Source organism: Pholis gunnellus, assembly GCF_910591455.1.
Source record: "Pholis gunnellus genome assembly, chromosome: 16".
Taxonomy (NCBI): Eukaryota; Metazoa; Chordata; class Actinopteri; order Perciformes; family Pholidae; genus Pholis; species Pholis gunnellus.
In genome coordinates, this window is record NC_136543.1 from 2,431,655 (window position 1) to 2,450,620 (window position 18,966).

At 42.1% G+C, this 18,966-nt stretch overlaps 2 protein-coding genes across 3 annotated transcripts; one reads left to right on the forward strand and one right to left on the reverse strand.

The window, feature by feature from the left end:
• The first annotated feature begins 225 nt into the window (after positions 1-225).
• On the forward strand, positions 226-5,724 carry tac1 (tachykinin precursor 1). Its single transcript, XM_079176106.1, has 5 exons — positions 226-561; positions 1,689-1,791; positions 1,882-1,905; positions 4,308-4,364; positions 4,466-5,724. The coding sequence occupies exons 1-5, from the start codon at positions 442-444 to the stop codon at positions 4,510-4,512; spliced, it is 351 nt and encodes a 116-aa protein (XP_079032232.1). The 5' UTR covers positions 226-441; the 3' UTR covers positions 4,513-5,724.
• asns (asparagine synthetase) lies at positions 5,158-18,552 on the reverse strand. Of its 2 annotated transcripts, none has more exons than XM_079176103.1 (12): positions 18,483-18,552; positions 16,504-16,759; positions 15,175-15,412; positions 14,903-15,088; positions 14,725-14,826; positions 13,686-13,813; positions 13,173-13,299; positions 11,670-11,776; positions 10,642-10,742; positions 9,914-9,995; positions 9,676-9,831; positions 5,158-7,795 (listed from the first exon to the last, which is right to left on the reverse strand). In XM_079176103.1, the coding sequence occupies exons 2-12, from the start codon at positions 16,750-16,752 to the stop codon at positions 7,586-7,588; spliced, it is 1,686 nt and encodes a 561-aa protein (XP_079032229.1). In that variant the 5' UTR covers positions 16,753-16,759; positions 18,483-18,552; the 3' UTR covers positions 5,158-7,585. The 2 variants fall into 2 exon arrangements, with proteins under 2 accessions (XP_079032229.1, XP_079032230.1); XM_079176104.1 differs by lacking the exon at positions 18,483-18,552 and adding an exon at positions 17,613-17,765.
• Between the last annotated feature and the right edge of the window lie 414 nt (positions 18,553-18,966).

Here is an 18,966-nt window from a genome sequence, read left to right on the forward strand (position 1 = left end):
ATGAGGTTGCTGAATGACTTATGAATATATCAAATCTGATCACAACTACACTTAAAGATTGAGAATGTCCAGTGACGCACAACATGTACAGCTCGTGCTATCAAAGCGCTCTGACTGTAACTAAATTGAAGCACTACTCGTGACTGGGGTCGCGAGTAATCACGATACCGGAATGGCTGATATATATAGGAGCGCATGCGAGGCTCTCTGGACAGGAGGACGCACGAGACGGAAGAAGCTTGCTGCAGGGGCTGAGCTTTTTGGGATCCCGGCAAAGCGTTTTTGACGCACGCACTCACGCGCTATGGACTACTGTTGAGCTCTTTGTGAAGAAGCAGTGCGCGCACAGAACAGCTGCTGTTGTTTTTTTGTTTTGAAGTTGAATACCGTCGGTTACTTTAACACAACAGTGAGTCTAACATAGATAATTGCAGGTTCGGCATGATGAAGTTAGTCATTTTACCGGTTTTAATGGCTTTTTTCGCCGTCGCCCAAGTTTTTTGCGAGGAAAACGACCCAAAAGAAGATGCGGACTACTGGACGAACAGTAATGAGATTCAGGTAATCTGCTGCAAGATTTCCACTTCCCTTCTTGTCTCGAGAAAAATAATTCTGAATTAATATTTGTTTTTTAATCTTCTGGAGGAAAGTTGCATACAAGCTGTATATACTACTGTGCATTTGTTTAACCCAAATATGAAAGAGCGCACAGCTTTTGTTTTTTACTTTAATTAAGGGATGTCAATTCAGCGATGTAAAGTTTCTGTATAGAGTGGAGCAATAATGATGCAGATTATTAGAGGAGTGTGTTATCAGCACGTTTTCTTTACGGTTTGTTTAAGATGTGGTTTGGTGTATTTTTGTCATCTTTTGCTCATTCTTTGCTCTCTCCATTTAGCCATCATTTTGAGAAGAATATGATGAATTAGTCCTAAGACTGCTGAGTGTCACACTTCTCCGCCTCAATTAATTAAAAAACAGTTGTGTGACTGATCAGTTTCAGTTTTCCTAAAAAACAACCAGTGTGAGATAATGATCCTCTCTGTTCTCTGCAGATTCATAAATATTCCCAAATGAGTGACCATTTAGAGATACAGCAAATGCTATTTATATCAAGGAAATATGTTGAACTTGCCATACAAGTTGATTTGTATCAGGTGAAAGAATGACAACAAATTAAATAAAAAAATAAGATTTTAAGGACAACCCATCATGAAGAAGTAGACCGTCCTCCTAGGAGCAGCGAGCCGACAGTAAATTAGATCAACCCTTAAGTGCACAGTGGGAGCTGCAGCCCGAATGGTCTCCATCGACATGAAACGCACGTCCTGCGTTTGACATTGCAAGTTGGAAACGCGCCAAACTGCTCCATCAGCAGCTTAGACCGGACGGGCAGATGAACGAGCCCGCAATAAATCATCACTGAACGGGCGGGACATAGTGGCTCAGCCGGACTAATGCAGGCTGTGCAACTATACCTGAAACACTTAATGCAAGTTTAAAATTACAACTGTATATGGATTATTACTCTGTGGGGCTTATGTGTGTGTGTGTGTGTGTGTGTGGGTCTCTACAATATTTTGTATAAGACCTGATAAAAATACCTTTCACTTACAGGAAATATACAGTAAGACTGGTTCTCGCTCTCGCTTGTATCTCATTCATTGAGCTGTGTTCTCCCTCCTCAGGACGGCTGGCTTGCCAACGACCCATTCAGAGAAATCCTCCTGAGGATGACAAGGAAGCCGCGGCCGCACCAGTTCATCGGCCTGATGGGGAAACGCTCCATGGGTACGACTCGCTCTCCACGCCACGCCGTTTGTCTCTTCCTCTGTGGACCTGTTTTTGTTAACACGTTGCTCTCTCTCTTCCCTCCCACAGCAAATGCACAGATCACCCGCAAAAGTAAGTACGACATCACATTCAGCTGTCATGTAATTCTTCAAAGTCAGTAAGAAGGGGTAACTCCCTGACAACTCGTCCTCACTGTCCAGTTAAAAAAAGCACACCCGTCTCCATCATTTTTTCATCATTTATAGGTGTTGTAGGATTTATTTATTTAAAACGACTGTGTACAGCGCGTTAGCAATACTGAGGTCATACATCCCCCTAAGTACCCCCTCACCTCCCAGACACCAAATACTATCTCCAAAAAATTATAAAATTATAAAATGAAAATCTTAGTGCTTTCTCTAACATTCCTTTTGTTGTTGACTTAAAAGTGATCACATCTAAATATATGAAGACTGACAAAAAAACGAAGAAATACCCTCCATGTGTAAGTTTGTAATTATGGAATGTAATCTCCCGCACATTTCCATAAAGATTACAACATGATGCCAGGGTCCTCAGTGGGAGCTGCACCCCTGCTAGTGCGCCTTGGGCTTCAAATAAACCCAGTGAATTATTCAGAATGCTTCAAAATACTAAAATGATAAGATTACATTTAGATTCTCGAGCCTTATGAGGAGGTCGAAATCAGATGAATGGGTTTCTGTACATATATGACAGCAGTGAAAGATCAAGCATGGAGCCAGCTGGTGTGTTAGGGTATTTATATTCATATATATATATATATATATATATATATATATATATATATATATATATATATATATATATATATATATATATATATATATATGTATACACCTTGCTTGTTGAACTCACCCCATAAAAAGGACAGGTGAACCATGTGGTTGCAGATGCAGAGTTCCAAAAAGCATAAAACGTGGAGGCACACTGGGGAAAAAGAGCAAAGCCTTTCATATTTCACCCACAGTATTAAACAATTCAATATGTATATTTCTGTCAGTGGTTAAGACAGAGTGGGTTGATTGGAGGGAGAGCGCACAATTTCACAGGGTTTAATTAATTGACAGCACAGATGATTGTTTTTGCATTTCCCTTTTTGAATGCTGGACCACAGTCAGAGACGTCTGTCTGTGTGCGACAAAGAGGGGAGAGATGAAGAGCGCACAGGAAAGAGGAATGAGGAGGAGGGGATTTTCTCCTTCCTCTGTCAGGGTAGTTGTTTTGTCTAAATTAGTCACTCACTCTGTGAAGCAACACAGCTTGAAGTAAGCATACATCTCATTTATTCCTCTTATGCAGGCATGACTAGAAGTCACTCATCATTAGGGAGGGGGAGGATCAATGCCCCAAGGACATCCCAGAGTTCAATTGGATTGTTTACGCTTGTGACGGATGGAGGGGACTACGCATTTTACCCCCAATCTACCCTCTCACACAACCGTCTTCCTCTTGTTCTCCAGTCGACTCGAGGTTTCAGCCCCGAGTGACTGGGCCTGTTTTATAGATTTACCGCAAACTCTCATCAGGCTAATGCAAATATTGATGTGTGTAATGTCAGATATTCCCTCAGGGCTCTCGATGAATTTATAGCACCCCGATCCAATACTCCCCCCCCCCCCCCTCCCCGTGATCATATTACAGTCCATTACTGTGATTGACAGGGGTCCCCTTCAGCCTGTGACGCAGCTGTCCGTCACATTTACAACACGTCGACGGCTATCCCAACCAAAATAACAGATCCACAATATTATCTGTGATAAAGAACCAAAATACATGAGATCACATTATCTGTGATAGTGAACCATAATAACAGAGATTCACAATATTACTGGTGATAATGATCAAAATATGCATAAAACACTTTAAAATGGCATTAAGAAACACTGGAATAACTTGATCTTACATTTAGTTTCATAACACATCATTTTATTGCATCACAGATGGACCCCAGAAGGTGGAAAGAGAAATCCACGTTTTGTTCTCTTCAGACCTTAAATGACCAGTCTGATGAGGAATAATCACTTGTTAGCGTGGTCCCTAACTGCAAACATACAATAATATGCATAGTGGGATGACAGGTCACAACTAAGTCCAGACTTGCTTTAATGAGTCACGAGCCAAAGAGGTTCAGAACCGTTGGAGTAAATGATCAAATGTTTTTTTGTTCTTTTTTTAAAGTCAAATTAAAGTGTTTGTATTTCCATCAGAATTATAGCCGGTAGTGTGGAGACAGCAGCTGTGAACTAACATTGAGACCAATATGTAGGGAACTATTAAATGAATGACTACAATGACATGACATTTTACAAGCCAATGAGATTAAATATAAATAATCATAAACTTTCACACTCTCTTCAGAGGGGACTGGGGGAACCTTTGACCTCAGTATGTCTAACATGCTGGTTGCAGTTAACTAAATGATATAATGCTGTTCAGTTCCATACAGCATGGTTTAAGAGGACTGTTTCAAATCAAATCCTCTTACTTTGAAGGGCATAAAGTCAACTCTTTTGTTGGCCTGATGGGGAAAAGGAGCCAAGAAGAGCCGGGTAAGTCCTATTCAAGGGAACTCTGCTCATGTCTCGTGCCACATCTTACCTTTTAGGGAACAACAGGACCGGATGAAGCTAACGTCTTTCTCCCTCTGCAGGCTCGTATGAGTGGAGCACAATACAATCGTACGACAAGCGCCGCTAGGCGGTCACCTGTTCACCAGCCTGCACCTCATCGAGCCTTTCCTTCTCCGTGGGAGTGGACACCCGAGGCTGGTTTTGTTTTCCCTCAAACTGTGTATAGCTGTTAGTCGAATAAAAATGATTCTGTTTCCACATCGTAGTGATGTAGCGGTGCTGTACCTGTGCCCGTTTTCATTTGCCCCGGCAGAAGGTCGAGGAGCCTCGTTATCAATGTTAGTGGTTTCTGTGAGCGCTTTCCACCATCTGCCATGCTACAAAAGACTAAATGTTGTTGTGGACCATCAAAGCACGGCTATGCCCCAGGGTATGCTAAAAATTGCACCGCCAAAGTCACTGTATAGTGCCTCATTACTGTTTAATTGCAACTGATTGTTCTATAAATACAACACACCGGGAAAGGTTCCCATTTCGGCTTTCAAGTGGCTTTTAGAAGTTCTCCAGCTGGACACATGGTGTGATATGACAGGATACCTTTGTGTTATGGTTCAACAAATATTAAAATTATTTTCTTTACCGGTTCAACTTTCAGCTTGCAAGTTGTGAATTCCTTGAGTAAAACAAAGCAAAACGTTCTGGGGTTCAGAGCGTCTTTAGAGGTGAAGGGCGCTCTCTGGTGGTCGACCGAGGCACTACACCAGGGACGCAGTGTCAGAGGGGCATTTATTATTATAGAAAACAAGTCACACAGATACGGTGATGTTAGCTGGACAAGATGACAGAGAGGACTATATAATGAATGCAATCCAATACAACAGCCTGGCAACGGATTCCGTTGAGAACCACGGAGCTTCTATGTTCATTTTTTCCTCCGCGTGAGCTTTTTATGCCGTAATGGTAAATGGAACATTATCTATAAAACACACACACACACACATCTGTTTGCATAGCCAGAGATGACGTTAAACAGCTTTGACAGTGTAACTGACAATGTTCACATACGACCCACCTCTACCCATGAGAAACTGTAAAAAGGTTTCTCACACATATTTTGTAATATACTAGTCAGCAGCCCTTTCGCTGTTAGCAGCTTGAAGTAAATCCATTTGAGGTTAAACCCTAAACCACCGTAGAAACATGACATCATTTTACATACAGGCATCTAATGCAGACAGGTACACAATCCAGTGGTGGTCTGAAGCTACTAAAATAAATGGATCATCATGTCTGAGGTCATCTATGAGCCCACAGTATCTATGAAGTACCAGGAACATTTTTTTAAAAAGATACTAATGTTGAGGTGATTGAACAACCATTCATGTGTTTAAACACAATGCACATATAGACCTCACAGATCAGTCCAACCTGAACTTTTGTACTGGTCTTTGTCGGACTTTGATGGACCTTGTCAGGATTAGCTGTAAGACACCAGCAGTCATTTCCCATTCTGATCAGTGAAGCCATGCTGAAGAGTCTGAAACCTGCATTCTCTCTAATGTCCACCAGGGGGCGACTCCTCTGGTTGTATAGAAGTCTATGAGAAAATGACTACTTCTCTCTTGATTTATTTATTTATGGTCCCAATCTCTTCTTCTATACAGCATGATGTTCATTTAGAGTCAAATAGACCATAAAGCAGAGTATGCTTTAGGGCGGGGCTACACGGTGATTGATGGCCAAAAACAAAGATGGCAACGGCCACGATTCATTAACGGTATCAAACGGACACATTAATATTTGCTAATCATGGTTGGTTGTGCTTATGCAAATATTAGCTAGACTTTGTCAGACTTATATTCATTTTTTTCTATTAACACCAGCCACATAACAGCTCATAATTCACTGGTGCTCCTGCCAACCAGGACGTCTTTCTACACCTCAAGTCTTTATGGTGAATCACTGAGACTACCGAGGAAGAACACTCATTCCCTTAATTCTTCCATTTACGCAGTCTGAACAGTTCCAGGGTATCTATCATTTTAAAAGGAAGTTTGATAGGTGAACGCAAATTATTTACTTATGTTTTCTTATGACATAATGATATGGAGTGATCAGTTGATCATTTCATCAGCTGACCACGAGTGTTGGTACTTCGGTCTCTGCTCTGCGCTGAGGAGAGCTTATTAAATATTAAGAAACATTTGATGTGAGGATTGAGTCGGTTTATATCTTAACAATTGAAATGTGTCTCTCGTTATGGCTCACTAGTACAAGCTCAAATACCACTGCTGGTTTAACTGTTAATGATAAAGAGAATATAGAAGTCATTAAACCTGTAATGATGTCGCTCACATTTCATTTCTACAGTCTGGCTTCAGCTCAACGTCTGTCTCTCCAAAACCTTTGTACACCTGTTAATAACTAAACGTAGCACAAAAAGTAAGGACATGTGTTTGGTAGATTTCTTTGTTGTAACAATACTTCTTGGCAATAAATCTTATACCGTTGGAAAGCCTGTTTATTTCCCTTTTAAACGGGGCCACATTTGTAAAGAACATGCATTTGTGGGATGAGCAGCAGAGCTCAGTATGTGGGTTGTGCCCATGAAAAATTTGCCAAATCTTCTCTGCCAACGGCAAACAGCTTAATCTGCTGTTGACTCTTGTTTGGTGGATTGGATGATTGAAGTCTGAAGAAACAAGACATATTGGCAAGTTAACAATTTATTCATTTTACAAACAGGAGCCTCAGTAGCGTGTGGAAGAACCAAACACAGCCACAACAGGCTGGTCACCAGCCTGCTCACACACTGCTGTGGTATACATCCCATTCTTCAAAAAGCATTTATCACAAGTCAGCCAACGTGGTTGTGTTGGTCACTCTGGCACGAACAGCACGATCAAGCTGATCCCACGTGTTCAATGGGGTTGAGGTCAGGCCATTCCTTCCTCTCCACGCTGGAGTCTCTGATAAACCGCTCTGTTGGCTTTGGTAGAGAAGATTTGGCAACAAAGAAATAATCTACCAAACACAAATTTCCTTACTTTTTGTGCTATGTTTAGTTACAAATAAGCTGACGTGAATCTGAGTTTAACAAAGATAAGCTAAGTATGACACAGAGTATGACACAGAGTAGAAGGTTCTAAGGCCAACATGTTGCTGACGGACCCACACAGACCAGCAGCAGCTCCAGTGGATCACTGGTCTTTATCAGGTTTATAGATGGCCAGGGTGCGGGCCGACGGGTCGCTGGCGTTGGTCCAGCGGGGCATCCAGTAATGGGAGAGCCACTCGGCCTGGCCTGGGTAGTGCTTCTCAAACACCTGTCTGAAGTAGTAGGCCTCTTTGGTGCGCGGAGGGTTGTGAGGGAACGTCTTGTGAGCCTTCTCCATCTGGTCATCATTCACCTGAGAGACGACAGAACGCAGCTCACACACTTCTGTGTACATTGGAAAAGAAGCATTCGCATCCTGTGTTCACAGCTAAACGGTTAATTATCTGGGGTCTCATTAATGAAACGGTGTGGAAGACCCACACTAAATGTTAGCGTACGTACGGCAAAAAAGTATTCTGATTTATAGAAACTTGCATATGCCTGCCAGTACTCAATTTACTTTCACCAATCCCAAATAAAAGGTTTTTCTTTTAAGAACCGAGAGGAAGTCCAAGAAAAAGAATTAGCAGGACGAAGTTATCGAGCTGGTCCCCCTCACGTAGTCCTCTAGCGGTGCATCCACCGTGCAGAGTGAAGCTCTGTGTGTAGCTCAGAGTACACACACAGCTTCATGCGCTTTTTGTTGCATTATTCTAAGAAACGCCAGAGGGCTTAGAAACAACATGAACTGTGGAGTGTAACGGGCCATAAACCAACCTCCACCATGAAGAGGAGGGATTGTGATTATCTGTAAACTCATATCTCATATTCATGGCCTACTTCATTGCCTTTATACAAGCCCTGTAAAGAAACAAGTATTAAATGCATTCTGAAGAAACAAAGGTTGGATATTTCATTTGGCAGCAAGATATTATAATATATAAGAGCTCTGGTTTCTAAATCATCTGGAAACAATCTGGCCTTCTGTGTCACATCCTGAAATGCATCAATGACGCTGAATCATGACACATTTAGTTTGAAAAAAAATGAAGAGAGAACATTTTGACTGAAAGTAATAACTTAAATGTGATGACTTTAGTCGACTAAACGTTGCCCAACGGACTGTAAAACTTCGTAAAACAGACCTCATTCAAACTCAATGTGGGGGCCGGTTAAGATTAGCGGTAATAATTAGGCAATAAAAGGTGTTTTGACAAAGTGTGAGTCAACCCAACAACTAGAGGTCCTTGCGCATGCAGCCATAACCGGCCACACAAACTATGGTGCAGAATGAGAGATTAGCTGCGGACAGACACAGAGGTGCTCACTCACTCACAGACGCATACACACCGTTGAGCGGTCACATGATCCTCCAGGCGGAGATAATAATAACTATGAGGGATAAAACTGTGACTAAAACTAAAGCATTTTATTCTACAGACTAAGACTAAAGGCCTTTGCACATCTTCAAACCAGATTTCTTTGTGATTGATCTGTTGTTTTTGTTCAGAGTACAATCACACGGAACCCAAATACTAGTCGCCACAACAAGCGACGTCATGTTTTTCTTTTCCGGGAACAAGGTACATTTTTCAGACAACGAATAGAAGCGTCAATCAATCACACCAATTTGGATATATTCAAAAAGTACACGATAGAGTACAACAACTCGGAGGCTTCGTGTACCGAACCCAGACAGCAGACATTGGGCTCGTTGGAGATGAGGGGGCGGTGAAAAACACACTGTGGGTTGAGTTGGACAGTTTTCAGCCGCCTTCAAAGAATAAACAGGAAGTCAAAGAAACGGGGAAGTGCAGTCAGTGAAGAGGACCTGCGGCGGTTGGTTAAAAAAACTGCGTTCATGACGTGAGAGCAAGTCGGGATCAAGTCGGACACAAATCTAACCGGCATGCATTGTTCGGCGATCGCTGGTGGTCGATTCTGTGCAGGACTGGCTCATCTCCAACGAGCCTATTATTACTCCTTTCAACCTTGACAAAGGAAACGCACACCAGGTGAACAAGTGGAGCAGCTGACGCAAATCCACATCTCTGCAGGTATGAATTATGAATATTCTCGTGTCGTTTATTGGTCAGGTCCACGGTGAAAGAAGACCGCAAACCTAACCGAGCTGCCAGAAAGAACACGGATTTAAAGTGAACACTGTTGAGCAGGTCTTACTGGAACACATACCATGGACTCCAGGTGCTCCTGCAGGCACACGTACCAGGACTTCTTCACAGACATCATACCGTCGCTGAAGGCCTCTTTGCGCCTCCACAGGATCTCATCCGGGATCAAGTTGAGATCTTTGAAGGAGTCCCTGAGGAGATGCTTCTCCACCCCATGCTGCTTAAGACAGGAGAACGCTATTATCACGAAGCCATGCTGGAACACGTGAGATAAACACACCGGGTTCAGATGAACCCACCTTGGGAATCCTCATCTCCTCGGGCAGGGAGAGGTAGTACGAGGTGAATCTGTGGTCCAGGAACGGCACTCGGAGCTCCAGACTGAGGGATGGAAAGGAGCGTCAGACGAGCCGAGACATATTAATAACACATTATTAATGAAGTGAAAGGAGTGGACGACATTTGGGTAAACGACTGAACTAGTGGTCTTGTATTAAATGGTCAACGGCTCCATTATTCGGACTTTTCACTGTTCATCATTACTTATTTAAAACCAGTATTACCTTATTGGCTTAGATGGATTCCATTACTGCCGATATTTAAGCCAATATTAAGGTATAATTAATCACATTTTGCCTTAATTATAATGTGTTTTTCATTTTGCCGTTGATGGAGCTGTTCAACGCTCTTATGAATGATTTACAATTTAGTGGAAAAATTAAAGATGAGATTGTAAAACCTTTCAGGTCTTCCATCAAGGCTGAAAATGACATTCATCAAAAGCTGTTGCACTAATATTAATTAGTGTGTCAGCGTAGAAATAAAAGAACAAATCACAGCCAACATTCAATTTTAATGAGCTGAAACAATTCGTGGATCAGTTAGCCGAGCGACAGAAAACTGTTTTAATTCTCAATTAAGTTTAAATTGTTTAATTAGGCAAAGATAAACAAGCCTGACAACAAGAGACGACTCTTCCTCTGCTGGTTTGTGCGTCATGTCTTTTAGTAGATGTGGAAGGGTTTACCCGTGTGCAGCAGTGGTGCGATCAGCACGGAGGACGTCGAACAAGTAGAGCTCCTTCATCAGTCGAACACTGTCCTCTGCGGCCACTTTGGGAGTCGGAGCCTGGAGGAGGAACTCGACTACGTCAGCAGCAACACTACACACCCAACAAAGCCTCCGTTCAAACATGCACGCCTTCACATCGACCTCATGGCAATTCAACACGTGTTTCATCATTGTGATTTATGAATAAATGAACATCCAGCATGACAGCCCAAATGCGTCTCTTTATGTTAATGTGCCGTAAGGAACATTAAATGTAAACATAAGATAATTATGTTGAAATCCTCATTACATCCTGACAGCAATGGAGGAATCCAATGCTCTGACAAGAAAAGAGAACAAACCCTGTATCTTCCTGCCTTGCATCCTAGTGTCTCCCCTTAAAAGCAGTGACCTGGTTCGGCCGACATTATCTAGTCTTCTGTCAAAAACGAAACCTCGGGCTGTCTAAAGAGCACACAGGTAACGGCTACGTCCCAGAATCACTTCAATAAAGACCATGTGTTGCACCCTAATCCTCAAATACAGGCAAATTGTACAACAAACAAAAGAGTAGACTTCTACATTTGGTAGAACTTCTGCCACTGGACTGCTGTCCAGTGACCCGGCTGCTGCTGGTCGTGTCTGAAGGCCTTCAGGGAGGTCAGTTGGTCACATGGTTCCACATTTTGTTCCTTGTTTGTCCGGCGGCTACTACTTTACTAAATTAGAGCAGTAGTGCCCAAACCTTTGCTCAACGCAAACACAATGCACGACTCGGTTTTACATCGTGGCTTCTAGACGTTTATGTTTCATGGTTCATGTGCTGCAGACCTTCCTGGTTCTTCTTCTGTTGCTGACTCTCTGAGCCCAAAATAATAACGTCCTCACTCTCAAATTAATATTGTAATGTGGCACCTTGATCATATCAATATCTTTATATTTGTTATTTAAATATACTACAATATATTGTTATTAACAAAAGCAGATTGAGCAGCAGTGACTTGCCTTGTGGAAGTAAAGGTATCCCTGAGTCAGCTCATCAGCGCCCTCTCCAGAGAAGATCACCACACTGTCCGACTTCTCCTTGATGTACTTTGCAATCAAGTACATCCCTAGAGCGGAAGAAACAGGAAGCAGGGTTTACTCACACAGATCTGGCATATGAAATAACCAAATCAGAATATAGATTTCCTCAACTGAATCGGGAAGGTGTCCCAACAAAAAACATGCCCAAATATTAATGATTAATAATCGCACATATAGGAACCTTTGAAAGATGGCTACAATTATGAGGGATGATGTAAACAGCCTTGATGATTGATCATCATTGAAGCATGTGAATCAGGCTCACACTACGAACAGATGCTGTGGAGCATTTCCTGTGCCAAAAATGAATTACAAATAAATAATGGCCTAGAGCGACGCCATCTTTAACTGTTGAAATAACAAATAACACATTCAAAAACATATGCTAACAGCTTTAAATTAAATTAAATGCACTATAAAAATAAAACACATCTTTAAGTGTACGATGTGATCTTAGCTCCTTTAATTCCAGACTTCGATGAAGTTGCTTTGCAGTCATGTATTCGGTTTCATCAATGCATCTCATGATGTGTAATTGATTGTAGTGCTGGGTCGTGGCCTCTGAATGTCCCATGTGTTGCCTCCATTCACTGAACTAATCTCACTGGACGAGTCAATCGGGAGGAAGAGGAATGCAGCGCTGCAGCAGAAATGTGAGACGACCTTTCACAGATGTGGAAACAAAGCCCTGAACTGCTCCACTGCTCCTCGACTACTGATCGGCTCAACCAAATCGGTTGCCATTATGGATTCAAATCCACTGTGAACAATGTGTAATTCTCTTCTTAATCATAAGCGACAATAAAGGTAGTTTATGCAAAATGAATGTCACAAATTGGACGTCCTACCAGTGGTGTCTCTTATTTCATACATAAAATGTAAGAAATAAACACTCAACAGGCCAGATTATGACACTTGGTATAAACTAGAGTTGTCACCGTACCAGACAATACAAGTACCAGTGAAATTACACAATTCTCGCGAACCCATTCAATATCCACGATAAAAACAAATTAAAATAAACACTTAGAGCTGTTGAAAGGTAAACAGGTCATAATTCCCGCTCTAATATATATTTTATATATCTCCTTCAAACAACTGTCTAAAGATTACAGTCGAGCACTTAATGACCACGTAATCATTTACCATTGTCTCCTGCTCCTTTTTACTGAATAGAGCGAGAACACATCACCATGAAACTCAATGCATCTCCATTAACGTTAGCTGTTAGCTCCGCTCTGTGTGCTGCTAACAGCTAACCTTAACTAGCTCTCCTCCTGCCGATCTCAACCCAGATCTGTTGTTCACAATGTGTATATATATATATATATATATATATATCTATAGACATAGATATATATATATATATATATATATATATATATCTATGTCTATAGATATAGATATGTAGAAAACACTCACCAACAGAGGCGCGTACGGTGGTGATGTCATAGGTCTCCAGGTGATAGATGACTTCCTCCACAGCTTGGATGCCTTCTTCTGCAGTGAAGTTCACCTCGTGGTGTTCGCTGCTAATGTGAGCTGCAACCTGAAGAATAAAAACACAACAAGCGTCATATTACCGACTGTATATCATGAGAAACTGAGCGGTCAGAAAACATGGGTCACACTGTCTTTAATAAATGGTAATGTACTTATTTTGCTGTTAAACAATTCAATGATAATTGAAATAGCTTTACTAACTATTAGTAATGCTAGAAAATCTGTTATTTTAACAGTTTATTTGTTAAGGACTTTCATCATTTTTTTTCGGATGACTATTATGAAGTTGCACCTGATGAATAGAACACATGTTTAAATAGTTGAAGGTGCTCCGTTGCCTCCACACATCGGTGCTAAAAGACAGCTGGAAGGAGCTGCCATCGTGGGCAGTGAGGTGACATTCTGCGACAGCCTTCTTTCAGAAGCACCGACCTTACGAGCAGCTAAGACGTCTGGGCTGTCCTCTGACCCGATGGAGAAGGTCTGGATGGGATACTGCAGCTTCTCCTCCTTGGCCAGCTTCACCAGCGTAGCAGCAACCAAACTGGAGTCCAGACCACCTAGAGAGGAGACCACATGAGTGAGGATCAACACAAGCCACATCAATCACGGACGTGTGAACTCAACACCGCTTACCAGGAAATATCGAAATTCAGGCTAAGCTGATGACAACGTAACAAATACTGACCATGTGACTGGGCTGCATGAGGAGCAGTAAACTTCTATTTTAAGCAAATTACATATTTGGACAGAACTGATACCAACAAGTGTGTTGCATACTGAAAGTATGATTCTCAACTAGTGGAACCCGTTTTCAGTGTGCGGGCCTTTGCCTGGAGAAAGAAAACAAGAAAGAAAAAAAACATCCTGTGCTATTATTTTGAAGGGGATTTTTTATGAGTTATTCACACTCCTTAACAGTATTTGGCTTGTAATGCTAATATACACCCGCCATTTCACAGTATAGAAGAACACCCACAAAATTTGTTTTCATGTGCTAATTGGGCGAAACGCAAGTACGACACCGACTACATGAGATATGGATTTTCTTACATTGAGGACAAAAGATGGCAAAAACCTCAGTGTGTTTTGTGCAGCGAGGTTCTGGCACAAGGATGCATGAAGCCGTTTTACTCGTTTACGTGAAACATGTGTGGGACGGGTACCGACAGGAACAATGTCTCTGCACAAGAGAGCTCCTACACTACGACTGCAGAGAACATTTTCAGCTCAGGTTCAAACTGCACCATGTTTTCATTAAATACGTTTGAGAAGTTGAAAATTTGGGTCGCGGCTTGTCATTAAGGGGTGATGGTGGGCCCCACAGCCAGACCAGTTGAGAACCACTGCTCTATGTCACACCATCACACCGAGCTGGTTGTTGGTACAGGATGAATTGGGATGTGAGGAAACAGTGTGTTTTTTATGTTCATATAAAGTATGTTATGTTATTTTCCATATTTTAAATTACCTGACAGAAGACAGCCAATTCTCCTTTGAGCCATGAGACGTTTCCTCACGGCGTTCTCAAACAGGGCTCTGATGTTGCTTTTCACTGTTTCCTCATCAAAACCTGCAGAGACATGAGTGAGATGAAACTCATACAAACTGTTTACCCAATGAGTCAACAAACATGAACGCTTTCATACTTGTTGGCAGTCTCTCCACAGTGTCGTAGACGGCATGGGCGGGCTCTTTTGTGCAGCAGTGAAACTGATCCATCTGAACGGACTGAACTTTTCCGTTCTGCTTCAAATCAAAGGCCTCGAAGTGCCCAGGGAGCAGGGCCACGATGTTGGCAGGGGAAGCCGTTGCATGGGTGATGTCCGTGAGTCCTGTGATCAGAATAACAACAAGTTGAGCAACGCTAAAAAAAAGCTGTAAAACCAGTACGAGAGACCCAGATTCACTATTCCATTACCTTTGGCTTCGGAGCAGACTGCAAGAAAGCCATCGTCCGTGAGGAATTTGAACAAAGGCCGGACGCCGTACGTGTCTCTCCCCAGAAAGACTTTTCTGTTGGCAGTGTCCAGCAGAATAAAAGCAAAGACACCATCCAGCAGAGAAGACATCTTCTGGATGCCGAAGCGGTCGTACAGATGGAGCAAAATCTCACCGTCCACTTTAGTCTGGTGGTCAAAGTCAAACTGCTTTCTCAGCTGAGAGAAAATGGAAGAAAATACCACAGACGGGGTTATTTTAGACGCGTTATTAGAACTGCGTTTCCACCAGGTAACAATGTATGCCCAATGTCATCGATTCCACTTTGTGCCCAGTAGGGGATAAATAAAATCAAAAATATCCAATATTGCTATATTATGGTTTGTGATATTGTATCAATTCTCAAAAACATTGCAGATTTTTTTATTTATTAGTTATTAGTTTGCATGCAAAGATTAACTCAGTCCACGCTTTATGTCATTTGTAAAGATGTGTGCCCTCAGTATGCCTTCTCAAAGCAGAGCTTACGAGTCAATATATTGATTCATAGTCATGATTCATATCGTATCGCCAGACTCGGAACTTGCTTTTGAGATTTCAATATGTTTCAAGTGTTCTGTAGAGTCTAACCAATGAGTCCGCAGGGGAAACATATTGGCCAATATTATCTTATTACAGATATATCAGTGTCACATGATCAGTGTTTCCGTTACAGTTTGTTCATCAGATGAGTGACAAGTCTATTTTACATTATAAAATGTCACACTCTCTTTATATATCAAACTTTAAAGATTTTGTTTATGTAAAAAATATCCATAAAATCTGGAGTGATAATATCAGCATCACAAAAAGTGGTTTAGTAATATGACAACTGGCTGGTTGTTAAACAAACAGAACTAAGGCACTGTGCATGTCCTCTTAAAGGTCCAATGAGATCTACTGGCAGAAAATGAATATGATATTAATAAGAATGTGTTCTTCAGTGTATAATCACCTGAAGCTCAGAATCTGTGTTTTTGTTACCTTAGAATGAGGCATTTCTATCTACAGAGGGAGAGGTTTCTACAGTAGCCCAGAAGGGACAAACCAAACACCAACTCTGGAAAGAATCATTAGCATTTCCTCGTGGGCCACCGTAGTTCTCCTACACGCTTGGCCCGCGGGAGAAGTTTCAGTTGGTTGTAATCTGCAGCCTCACCACCAGATGCCACTATATCCTCCTACACACTGAACCTTAAGATATTCAGAACAGAGCTCCTCAACCCTCCGCTAACACCGATGGTATCACAGAGATGCTAGCGTGTCTTACCGTGTGATGGTTGTAAATCTCTCCATTATAGCAGAGCCACAAGAAAGGGAACTTCTTGATGCGCAAGGGCTGCATACCATACAGCTGGTCCACAATAGCCAGCCGGTGGAAGCCGAAACAGCAGTTGGTGAAGCCGTTGACGTTCTCAAAGCGGAAGGCGTCGGGGCCCCTGTGAGCGATCTTCATGGCACTGGTGCACTGGACCGACAGACACTCATCACTGCCAAACAAAGCCCAGATTCCACACATTTCACAGCTGTGGAAAAGGGACAGAAACAAAGACAGACAGACACAGTGTTGATTAGTGTGCAGTTTAGAACTATACAATAAAACATTAATATCTGAAAGGTTAAATACTGTGGCATACAAACTAAATGTAGTCCAGAACCAATAAGATTTGTTTTTTATCATTTGTGGCAAACTAATACAATGTTTCTAAAGTTTTAGATTTCTGAGAAATGCTGGTAAACATATGTAAAAATATCCAATTGTAAGGATTGGCTAAAAACAGCTGAAAACCAAATTTAAATATGAAGATGTATTCAGTCCATAGAATCTAACGTCAATGAGCTATTGTGAGTGAACAGCCGCATGAGGGGTCAATGCAACACAACGTGGTCAGTAGTTTGGTTGTTTCACCCGCAACTGTACCTTCTGGCGTTCAGCGGGAGATTCATGTCACAGCACCGAAACTACAACCCTTACCAAGCCTTTAACAGAATTATTGAGTTTTACTTTGCTATTAATATGTATTCATTGTACAAAATGCTCATCAGCTCAGCACCCCTCCAGAACACTTGAATATGAGCTTTAAAGTTATTACAAAATTAAAGATTAGGATGTATCCAGGCCCAGACGGTGTGCCCCCCTTCCTGTCTGAAAGTCTGGTGACCAGCCGCCCCCTACGTCACACGGCTCTACAGATCACTGGAGCTGTGTGCAGTCTCCTCCTGCTTCAAGCGCTCCACGATCATCCTGGCCCCCAACAAACTCTCCATCACAGATCAACCGTCACCATGACGTCTGTAGTCATAAAATCCTTCGAGAGACTGGTGTTAACCCATCTGAAGGACTTTAAAAGACCACCCTGATCCCCTGCAGGTTCATACCGTGTTAACAGGTCAGTGGATGATGCCGTTAACACGGGTCTGCACTACATCCTGCAACACCTGGACTCTGCAGGGACATACGCAAGGATCCTGCTTGTGGTCTGCCTTTCAGCGCCATCATCCCAGACATGCTGTGCTCCAAACTCACCCAGCTCACTGTCCAAGCCTCCACCTGTCAGTGGATCACAAACTTCCAGCACCCGGACCATCTGTTCAACTTTTTCAAGTTTGGCACAGCTGGCCCTCACAGCTGGCCCTACTTGTGCACATAACAATCCTGTCTAATATTGAACTTTATCTGTCCAGCTTTGTTGTCCCTAGCTTTCATTCCTATGCCTGTAAGTACATCAACTTGCTTGTATGTGCACGTATACTTGGCAAATAAAGGTGATTCTGATTACCATATGTTCTAAATAACACCAAGCTCCTTTCAAAATCCTACCTATTACAACTTTGAATAGCTCTGGCCAAACACGTGAAACGCTATACAACATGCCTACGGAGCTCTCATACATTATTATGTGGTATTGTTCTACTCGGCACAGCCAAAGCTGCAAATATTTCCGTTTGTCAGACAGGTGCATCTATTCCCAGCACCCTCCTCCGCCTCATGGTGGTCCGCGGCGGCGAGCTTCGCAACGTGCCTGCTGTATCGTGCTGTGATGTCCATGAACTAAGATGCTGCCTGGTGTCTCACGAGCCCATTCAGAATTGGCCAGTAGTTATTCGCCATGGGTGCATATACTTTTAATTGAGTAGAGTATTTTAAAAACTCCGCTCGAGTGAAAGTCACTATTTAATTATAACGTTAACGCACGAGACAGATGTACAACACGAACGAACAAACACTGGCGAAGCCGCTGGACCGACCTTGTTCTTCAGACGCTATCCGTAGCACTGACGGCTAAAACAGTAGCGTGTCTTGGATGTACAGCTACTGATGCAACCGCACTGACTCCCTTTGGTCAACGCAAATTGTGTTTAACCGGAATCAGTGAATGTGTCTTCAAAATAAGAGCGTGCAGCCACGTTGTAGCAGTTAGTGAAAAGCAAAACATTCTACCACAAATTACACTATATGTGTTAAAAAATGTAGAGAATAAACTACAGCTGGACAATACAACAGTTAGTAGTTTCTAGTTTGGGCATCTTTTTCTGCTATAGATAGCTTACGTACTAGCAGTGGTGAGATTATATAAACACGTGTCAGTCATATGACTACATATTGTATGCAGTCAATATATAAAACAAAATACATGTTCAATTGTTTTGATTGCAGAGGCCTTTCCTTAGCATATTCACATTTAATTGTCTTCCAAATAGCTTGTAATTCTTCAGTGAATGATTTATTTTG

What these genes read in the sequence shown, in the direction of transcription:
- asns (XM_079176103.1), bottom strand. Translation starts at nt 16,752, where the DNA reads ATGTGTGGAATCTGGGCTTTGTTTGGCAGTGATGAGTGTCTGTCGGTC. An exon ending in AGATTTACAACCATCACACG is followed by an intron (nt 15,413 to 16,503) that starts GTAAGACACGCT and finishes ATTTTCTCTCAG; the next exon opens with CTGAGAAAGCAGTTTGACTT. An exon ending in CGCACCACTGCTGCACACGG is followed by an intron (nt 9,996 to 10,641) that starts GTAAACCCTTCC and finishes TCCATCCCTCAG; the next exon opens with TCTGGAGCTCCGAGTGCCGT.
- tac1 (XM_079176106.1), top strand. Translation starts at nt 442, where the DNA reads ATGATGAAGTTAGTCATTTTACCGGTTTTAATGGCTTTTTTCGCCGTC. An exon ending in CGAACAGTAATGAGATTCAG is followed by an intron (nt 562 to 1,688) that starts GTAATCTGCTGC and finishes CTCCCTCCTCAG; the next exon opens with GACGGCTGGCTTGCCAACGA. An exon ending in AAGGAGCCAAGAAGAGCCGG is followed by an intron (nt 4,365 to 4,465) that starts GTAAGTCCTATT and finishes CTCCCTCTGCAG; the next exon opens with GCTCGTATGAGTGGAGCACA.